Source organism: Ixodes scapularis, unplaced genomic scaffold (assembly GCF_016920785.2).
Source record: "Ixodes scapularis isolate PalLabHiFi unplaced genomic scaffold, ASM1692078v2 PGA_scaffold5__190_contigs__length_132052651, whole genome shotgun sequence".
Lineage (NCBI taxonomy): Eukaryota > Metazoa > Arthropoda > Arachnida > Ixodida > Ixodidae > Ixodes > Ixodes scapularis.
In genome coordinates this window covers 78,078,005-78,087,287 of record NW_024609880.1, presented here as the reverse complement: position 1 = coordinate 78,087,287, position 9,283 = coordinate 78,078,005, and the positions used below count along the sequence as shown (strand labels likewise).

The 9,283-nt window shown below is 51.2% G+C and overlaps 1 protein-coding gene across 1 annotated transcript; it reads left to right on the top strand.

Moving 5' to 3' along the window:
• The first annotated feature begins 5,029 nt into the window (after positions 1-5,029).
• Positions 5,030-8,949, top strand: LOC121838174. Its single transcript, XM_042294261.1, has 3 exons — positions 5,030-5,268; positions 7,546-7,717; positions 8,555-8,949. Exons 1-3 carry the CDS (start codon positions 5,080-5,082, stop codon positions 8,947-8,949), a joined length of 756 nt encoding a protein of 251 aa, XP_042150195.1. The 5' UTR covers positions 5,030-5,079.
• Positions 8,950-9,283: the final 334 nt, after the last annotated feature.

Below are 9,283 nucleotides of genomic sequence, written 5' to 3'. Positions count from 1 at the left end.
ATATACTTCTGCTTTGTGAAGTAAGTTGAAATATTGTTTGACACATTTTGCACGGACTCTATCGTAAAAAATAAAGCAAAAGCGCGTCAGTATTAAAAAAAAAAAAAAAAAAAAACAGCGGCTTCGGGGGTAAAGGAGCTCCTGAGAGCCGACCGAGGCGGGGAGGAATGAGAGAGAGAAGGGTACCGAGGAACCGGAGCAGAACGAAACCGAAACTAACTTGACCGGAAACGAAATCAGATTATACTTAATACTGCCCGCTAGGAGCGCTACCTGTCACCGGTCTATCTGGGCCGCTGGGGCCTAAGGCAGTGTCCGCTCTTTACCTTGTGTATATTACTCTATGGTCGGGTTTTCGTCAAAACGAGCCCTTTCGTTTTCGGCAAAGTCACGCGCGCAGCTGGCGTGGAGCCAGAGAGGAGTAGGCCACGCGCAGCAGCTCCTAGATAACAGAGCCGTAGTGCTGAATGAGATGGCTTAATCAGAGAAAGCCAACGCTGGACGCACACTGGAAACGAGTGCCGCGTCAGCGCTCGGCTTCGAGTCAAGTTTGAGCCGAACGTTGACGCAATCGTCGTGTCCAATCTCTGCCCTGCGTTGGCCTTCTCTGATTACGCCATGTCATTCAGCGCTCCCACTTTGTTATCTAGGAAGTGTTGTGCTGCGGCGCGGTAGAAGGTTGGCGTGCCAGGTTGCCGCTCTGCTGTCGCCGATTGTTCTTCGCTCTGGGTTTCTGTAGTAGCGGTGCGTGGGCTGTGAGGTGCGTGTGTAGTTAAAACAATGGATTCGGTTCACTCGATGAGTAATATGGACGTGGTGCTTCCTACGATTCATATGGATGACCATATCAGAGGGCGTCGACGTACTCCGACAGAGTACAAAAAAGGGGTGAAAAAAAAACTACAGGAAAAGATCCTTTGGTTGATTCTTAGGGAATACGTTAGCATGACCCTTGGTAAACGCCTGATGCGTCCACCTTTGCGAAACGCTAATACTGACCCCGTAACGAGGCCAAAAAGAGGCAGCAAAAAATAGAACAAGTAAAACAGAAAGCAAAAAAATAAAGTGAAGGAGTCAGCGTTAGCGTTTTGCAAAAGGGGACGTGTGTGGCGTTTCCAAGGGTCAAGCTAACGCATTCCCTAAGAATCGACCAATGAATCTTCATTTTACTTTTATTAGACACATTAGGTATGGTCCTAATGATGGTATCAGCAATTCGCTAGTTAAAACAGCCGTCTGCGGACGTGGGTGGTCATTGCAGTAGGCTCCGCTATCTTTTGCATCCAGAAGTCTTCGAAGGTGGATCCAAAGAGACTAAGATCAAACAAAACCAGCGACTACGTTCATCCGCCCCCCCCCCCCCCCCCCCAAAAAAAAAAAAAAAAAAAAACGGCGTTGAACGATACAGGGATAAAACTTCGGAAGGCCGGAGCGTGAGATGGGCACAGCGCCAGACCGGTAGCTTCTTGACAGAGACGCTGAGATACCGCTCTCTTCTCTTGCGAGCGTTATCATCGTAAAGCTGGAATTCCAACGTCCACGAAACAAATCGAATTCGGCACTCCGGTGCGGGGAAATTGAGACGAAAGTAAAATTCCGGTGAAGAAAAACAAGTGGTAACAAAACTTGTATCTTCTGAAGGAGAGAGCGAAAAGAGAAGAGGCGAAATGGACCGTTGGGGCGATTTGAAAAAGTAAGATTTCATTTTACTTTTTACCTCTTCCAAAGAAGTTGCCGAATGAGACGAGACAACGCTGCCTTCAAAATCTACGATGATCCTGTTTTGCGCGCCTCCCATGTTTTATTTACAATTGAGCATGAGCCATTTTCTTCTTTTTTCTTTTTCAATTCCTGAGTTTTTTTGCTGTGGTTGTGGTAGCTTTTTTTTTTTTTTCCCCATTCATTTTTCTGTGCTTCGCTTCATGCCTTCTTGGAATCACTGTAACGGTTTTTCGGTTCGCGAAGATACGGCGCAAATCTTCTGTACAAAGCGTGGTTTGTTCAGTTGTTTCCGGATAAATTCCGAATAAAGATGAACCAGCACATGCACTCGATTCACACTTTGGAGACGGCGCCCACGTCAGATATTTCAAGGAAGCATGTTAATGATTAGAAACCTGCCACCAGAAATGACCACGCCATTCATGATAATCTTTTTTAGTGTAGCTACGGATTGCCTCGGAAGCGACCACGGCGGTGAAGCTTGGCAAGTCGTGCTTCACTTTGGTGCGCACAATTGAGTTCCCATCATCCATAGCTTCCTTTACCCTGAAAATGCCTGCCCCATTCCTGGCTTCCCTATGCTTTGGCACATTGCGCCTGGTTCACATAATCACCGCAAGGGCTATAGCCACCTCCACATACAATGACGAGGAAGATTTCTGCACACTGCTACTACCGCAACGTACGTAATTCCAATACTCCGGAACGCATATTTCGTAACGAGTGAGCAGCAATATAGACGCTGTGCACACGCGCCAAATTACAGCCGCCATTGCTGACCTTCTCTTGTCTTGCCGAGATGCCGAGCAACTGAAACAGTAGTTGACGATCCTCTACAAAGTCCGGTGCTTTACAAAAGGACACAGTTGAATCTAATGTGGCGATAACCTGGCCTGCTATGGTAATGATGAAGTGAAATAAACGAAATAAGAAGAAACAAAAACTGAAGGTCAGTTATGGCGGCGTCCATGCACAGCTGCTGCAAAGCGTCTATATTGTTGTGGAACATGAACGCTCGCACCGCAACGAGTGTTGTGCAAGACGAATGCCCCCCCCCCTCCCCCGCAAACAGTGAGGGGCAAACAGTGGGTGTGTGAAGAAATAGGCGCATTTAGAAGTTGACGACGGAACCTGATGAAACCTGGCATTAAAATAGACCAATCTCATCGAGCGTTCCGCGCATGCGTGACGCCGTCGTAACTGTAGTTCATACAAGGCAGACACCAGTTCACGAGACAGCTCATGCCGCCTCGAGCTCTGCACGCGCAGACCTCCAGCGGGGTTGTCGCGCGTGCAAAAAGACTACAGCTCTCGCGATTCATGGCGGCAGTGGTGGCGAACTCAAACTAGCTAGCAAGATCGGTCTATTACCTTCTGTCATAAAATATGTAGTTTTCAAAAGTGAATAAAGGTAGGAGACAGTAGGTATGACCCAACACGAATTACAAGCCAGGAGGACGAGCAGGTGGTAAACTTTAACAATGTCGAAACAGCGGACACAGAAAGGTATCATTTCTAATGTCAAAGATCATGCGAAGAGCAGGTGAAGAGAAAATGCAACGGCCAAGGTCCTCTGGGGTTACAATCGCTACAGAGTCCCCTAAGCAGTGTGTATGATGTTAGCTGCGTCAAGGTTCTCGTTTCGTAATGACGTGCTGTGCCCGTTATCAGGCACTCCTCACTACCTCGAGCTGCGAGAGAGTCCTAAAGAGGTCAGCCACTCAAACAGCACAGAAAGGTGCTGTGATACGGTACATGGTCTGATCCACCTTTGTCGAGAGTGAGGCCCGAACCAAGCTGAACTGCCGAGGCTTCAGTCAAACGAGCTTTAAGGTAGGCCTATCTTCACAGTCATTTCTTCATGTCCATTACATAAAGGTGCCTACTACATACCTTGGAGTAGCAGAAGGTAGAATTTCGAAAGCAATCTTTTCTCAAATTGGGCTTTAGTCACTTTTCATGGTACCGGGTGTTGCTTGGGGTCTCCGGACATGAAATTCCCGGAACCTCTTTTTGCAAGTCTGCATAAAACAAACCAACAAAAACGCGAGGTAAAAAAAAAAAGAAAACCCTTTTAATAGCCATTTACAGCTACCTCGTGAATTGCCCAAAATAGCACAAAGAATGCAAGAATGCACGAGAGGGGCTTAGTCACTTCCTTCCACTGATCTCTACAATAGAGGGCTGGATGGCGCATTGAGCAGACAGGTATGAAGCCACCGGAAGTAAGCGGCTTGTCCCGGAAGTGAGAGCTTGACAGGCCTTTCAACTCTTCCGAGGGCCGGTTCGAACAGCGCTCAGGGAACTGGGTTTCTTCTTGTCATCCCAAGAGAGCCTGCTTGCTGCGGAGTAGCAGTGCATGCGGACCCGAGAAGTCTCCTGGGAAGTCATTCGATGTGAAAATTTGACATTCTAGTTTATCAAGTGTACGTATGTCCCACGTTCCAATGCCTTATTCGTGGGATTTAATCCAGAACGGGAGTATTAAAACTCAGTCAAAGACACAAAAAAGCATGAACCAAAATATCGACTAAATGAACTAAACAGCCCAGCGCACGCCCGACTCCCGGGACACGAATCGAACTTCCGGTGGCTTCACTTGCGCCAGGCTCGGAGAGCAGCTAAGCGCCATCCAGACCCCTACAGTGGAGATCGCTGCTTCGTCCACGTCGTTTACGTTTATGTCTTGTGTGGGGAAGCGGCACACTCTCGTGGTGATAGCCGGCAACTAACGCCTTATCAGTATAAAGGAGGTTCTGGTACATCTAGGCAACGCACATATTGGAGTTCGCTTATCTTCGCCCGAACAACGAACGTTGCAGCACGACTGTGAGCTACCTATAGTCAAGCCAATGGACCAGTAAGCAGAACTATTACATTTTCAAATGCACATTTATTATATATATTTTTATTAGTATCCATTCGTATTCATGACGCATAAATCATTGTGGTCTACCGAGGATTTGAGCGAAGAATGAAAACCCCATACAACAAAATACAGTCATCGACGCTGACCATGGTGGTAACAAGTGAAACGCAATTATCGTTGTCACTTGACAGATGTTTACTTTTCGGTGAAGCGTTTTTCCGTTGCAGATCGGCTACGCCGCCACAAGTTGCAGATCGGCTTCAGTTGCAGATCGGCTACGCCGCCACAAGCACAGTGGCGCTTGTCATCTTATCTTCCACCTTCTCTCTCCCTTTCCCTCTCGCCTTCCTCTTGCCTGTCTACCATATAAAGCGCAAGCTGCGCACGAATAAACGTTGATTACCAGCCGCTATCGTCACGTTCTTGCGGCGTCGTAACAGTGGCGACGAGGATGGGATAGTATATCTTCCGCTGCTCTGTCGGCAGACATGGTCAGCTATGCAGTTCCGCCGCAGTTCGACGAGGCCGTTGACAAATGGCCCGCTTACCAAATCCGTCTGGAGGCGTTCTTCGAAGGCAACGGGGTGACAGACGGGAAGAAGAAACGCGCCTTACTCGTCGCAGCGCTGAGTACCAACACCGTGGACGTCATCAGCGGACGCTGTGCTCCAGCAAAGGTAAATGAGCTTCCGTACAGCGAAGTGGTCAGCCTTCTGCAGCAACATTTCTCGCCAAAACTGAACGAAACGGCCCAGTCGTATAAGTTCTTCTCCCGCAACCAGCTGCCGGGGGAACCGGTAAGAGACTTCGTTGTGGCCATCCGACAAATAGCAGACACGTGCAACTTCGGGGACACATTGGACCGGATGCTGAAGGATCGGATAGTCTGCGGCCTCCAAAATTCAACGGTGCGTCGGCAACTTTTGGCTAAGCCGTTCTTGACGAGAACCGAAGCCGAGGAAGTCGCCGTAGCAGCAGAAATGGCGGAAGAAAATGTAAAGGAAATGCAACGCGCCACGACAGAGGATGGGGGCGTGCACGCCGTGGGAAGCAGGACGGCAAGGCAGAAATGGCGGGAGACTGAGTCGCCGTGTTCCAGGTGTGGCAGAGGGGGACACCAGCCAGACGCGTGCCGTTTTCGGTCAGCGCAATGCTACAACTGCCGCCAACGAGGTCATATCGCCAAGGCTTGTTTCCGTCGCGCCGACAGACCAGTCACCGCGTCAACAAGGCCAACCCAACAGCACGTCAATGCACTGGCCCCGCGGGATGAACAAGAGTGGGATACCAGAACAGAGGGCCTGTTCATGTTGGGGGCGTCAATGGAACACGTCGGGCACATCGAGACCACTCAGCCTATTGCGGGTACCTTCGACTGGGGGGGCGTGCCTGTCAACATGCAACTCGATACGGGGTCTCCGGTGTCGGTCATCACGTGGCCTACCTACATGCGGCACAAAGCTGCGTGGCCGAGCCTCCAGGATTCTCCTCTGAAGTTGACTTGTTTCCTCGGAAAACTACCAGTGCGCGGGCAGCTGAAGCTCAAGGCGGCCTTGGGAGACCAAGCCAGGGAAGGAACACTGACTGTCCTGGGCTGCTCCGGCCCCAACCTGTGTGGACGCGACCTCATACACGCATTCGACCTGCTGGAGATGCCGGTACTCAGCGTAGCAACAGAAGGTGAGCCTTCGGCCTCCAGTTTCGTGGACAAGGTCAATCTCAAGGGGTTGCTAGACGAATTCGCGGAAGTGTTCGAGCCAGGGCTGGGCCTCATTCAGGGGCCGCCAGTCCACCTTCAGCCTCGAGCGGACGCAGCTCCGAAGTTTTGTAAAGCACGTCAAGTGCCGTACGCCTTACGCTCAAAGGTAGAGGCAGAAATTGACCGGTTAGTGGAAACGGGCGTTATTATCCCAATTCCCCATTCCGATTGGGCAGCGCCTGTTGTGCCGGTAGTAAAGCGTAATGGTAGCATACGCCTTTGCGGAGATTTCAAGATCACGGTTAATCAAGCATGTCGGACTGAACAGTATCCGCTTCCGCGAGTGGAAGATATTCTTGCAACGCTGAACGGAGGCGAAGTTTTTACTACGATCGACTTACGCGACGCGTACAATCAGCTCCCGTTAGATAAGGCATCTATGCTACTCACGACCGTGAATACGCAGAAAGGGCTATTCTGTTTTACTCGTCTGCCATTCGGCATCGCGTCAGCACCAGCGTTGTTCCAGCGGCGTATGGAGTCGATTCTTCAAGGCCTATCGGGAGTCCAGGTCTATCTGGATGACGTCATTATCGCTGAGAAACGTAATGACTGCACCCTACTTAGGAAAGTATTGCAAAGATTTCGTGAGTCGGGGGTACGGGTGCATCCAGGGAAGTCCAAGTTTCGACAGACCGAGGTGGACTTTTTGGGGCACCGAATTAGCAATCTAGGGGTGCAACCTAAGACAGAAAACATAGATGCAATCCTCCAAGTTAAGGCGCCCCGAACAGTAGCCGAAGTAAGGTCCTTTGCAGGGCTGGTGACTTACTACCACAAGTTCCTCAAGAACGCGTCCTCGATCATGGCGCCGTTGTACGAGCTTCTCCGCGCGGAGGCAAAGTGGGAATGGGGACCCAGACAGCAACGCGCGTTTAGCGAGGCGAAGACCCAACTCAAAAAAGCTGACTTCTTGGCGCATTTTGACCCAGACAAGCCGTTAATTCTTGAGTGTGACGCGTCACCATTGGGCATTGGCGCCGTACTGTCTCATGATGTTGGCCAGGAGGTCCTGCGCCCCATAGGGTTCCGCTCTCGCACACTCACAGCCGCCGAGCGGAATTATTCACAGTTAGAGCGGGAGGCCCTCGCTTTGGTGTTCGGTGTGTCGAAATTCCGAACATACCTCTTGGGAAGGTGTTTCACGCTCGCGACTGACCATAAACCCTTGTTGGGGTTGTTTCATCCTGATAAGGCCGTACCGGCGATGGCCGCGGGGCGGATCCAACGGTGGGCTCTGCTGCTGGGGGCCTACAACTACGTCATCCAGCACAAGGACGGCAAAGCCAATATTCCGGCCGACGCACTCAGCCGGCTTCCAGCGTCTGGATCAGCACCCCCTGAATCGGCGGAAGACGTGGATGGCTGTGAGTATGTTCTCCTCACTGAAAGCCTCAACGATGGCGCCTTGTCGGCTAAGCAGTTGGCCGTTTTGACGGCGGAAGATGATGGTTTCGCAAAGGTGCGGAAGTGGGTACAGGAAGGCTGGCCCTCTCGTCTAGCACTAGAGGACAGCCATTTAAAACCCTACTTTGACAGGAGAGACGAGATGACTGTTAGCCATGGGCTTTTGTATTGGGGCCATCGCGTGGTTGTGCCGCAAGTTGCCAGACCAGCAATGCTACGGCTACTGCATGATACGCATCAGGGAATGGGCTCCATGAAGACGCTAGCTCGCTCAATGCTGTGGTACCCGTGCATTGACCAAGATATTGAGCGACTCGTAAAGACGTGCCATATTTGTGTGCAGGCCGCACCGATGCCACCTAGACAAACACCTGTTCCGTGGCCGGAGACGGGGCGACGCTGGTCCAGATTGCACATCGATTTTGCGGGACCAGTGGATGGTTTTATGTTGTTAGTTGTGGTAGATTCACACACGAAGTGGATTGAGGCGGTGCCCATAAAAAGTGCCAATGGGGTTTCTACGGTTGAGGCGTTGCGAACGGTATTTAGCACCTTCGGGTTGCCAGAAACCATTGTATCTGACAATGGCCCACAGTTTACATGTGAAGAGTTTGGAAAGTTTCTGCGGCTCAATAACATCGTTCACCTTCGTACGGCACCTTACCACCCCCAGTCTAATGGGCTGGCGGAGCGCGCCGTCCGTACAGTGAAACAGGGACTTAAAAAAAACAAGCAAGGGTCGCTGCAGACTCGTCTAGCAAGGGTGCTGCATCAGTACCGTCGGACACCTTCCGCAGGTGGCAAGACCCCGGCCATGCTGCTAATGGGATACGAGCTGCGCTCAAGGCTAGATAATGCGGTCGTACCCCCACCATCACGAGTCAACGATCGGAACGACACTTATACCAACAATCCTGTCCACACAGGGGAACCAGTATGGGTGCGAAATTTTGGAAGAGGTGAACTGTGGACACCAGCTAGAGTACAGTCCACGGACGGCGCACGCATGGTCACCGCCGACGGCAACGAGGGAGACGTCCTTCACAGACACCTCGATCAAGTCAAGCCCCGGCTTCCCGAAAGTCCACCGGAAAGTGCTTCCAGTCCGTCACGTCTCCCGCCGCCGGAGGCAGCGCCAGGCCTGCAGCGACCGACTCGAACAAGGAGAGCCCCAGTGCGGTTTTCCCCCTAGGAGGGAGAAGACTGTTGCAGATCGGCTACGCCGCCACAAGCACAGTGGCGCTTGTCATCTTATCTTCCACCTTCTCTCTCCCTTTCCCTCTCGCCTTCCCCTTGCCTGTCTACCATATAAAGCGCAAGCTGCGCACGAATAAACGTTGATTACCAGCCGCTATCGTCACGTTCTTGCGGCGTCGTAACAAGTATAAAGGAGGTTCTGGTACATCTAGGCAACGCACATATTGGAGTTCGCTTATCTTCGCCCGAACAACGAACGTTGCAGCACGACTGTGAGCTACCTATAGTCAAGCCAATGGACCAGTAAGCAGAACTATTACATTTTCAAA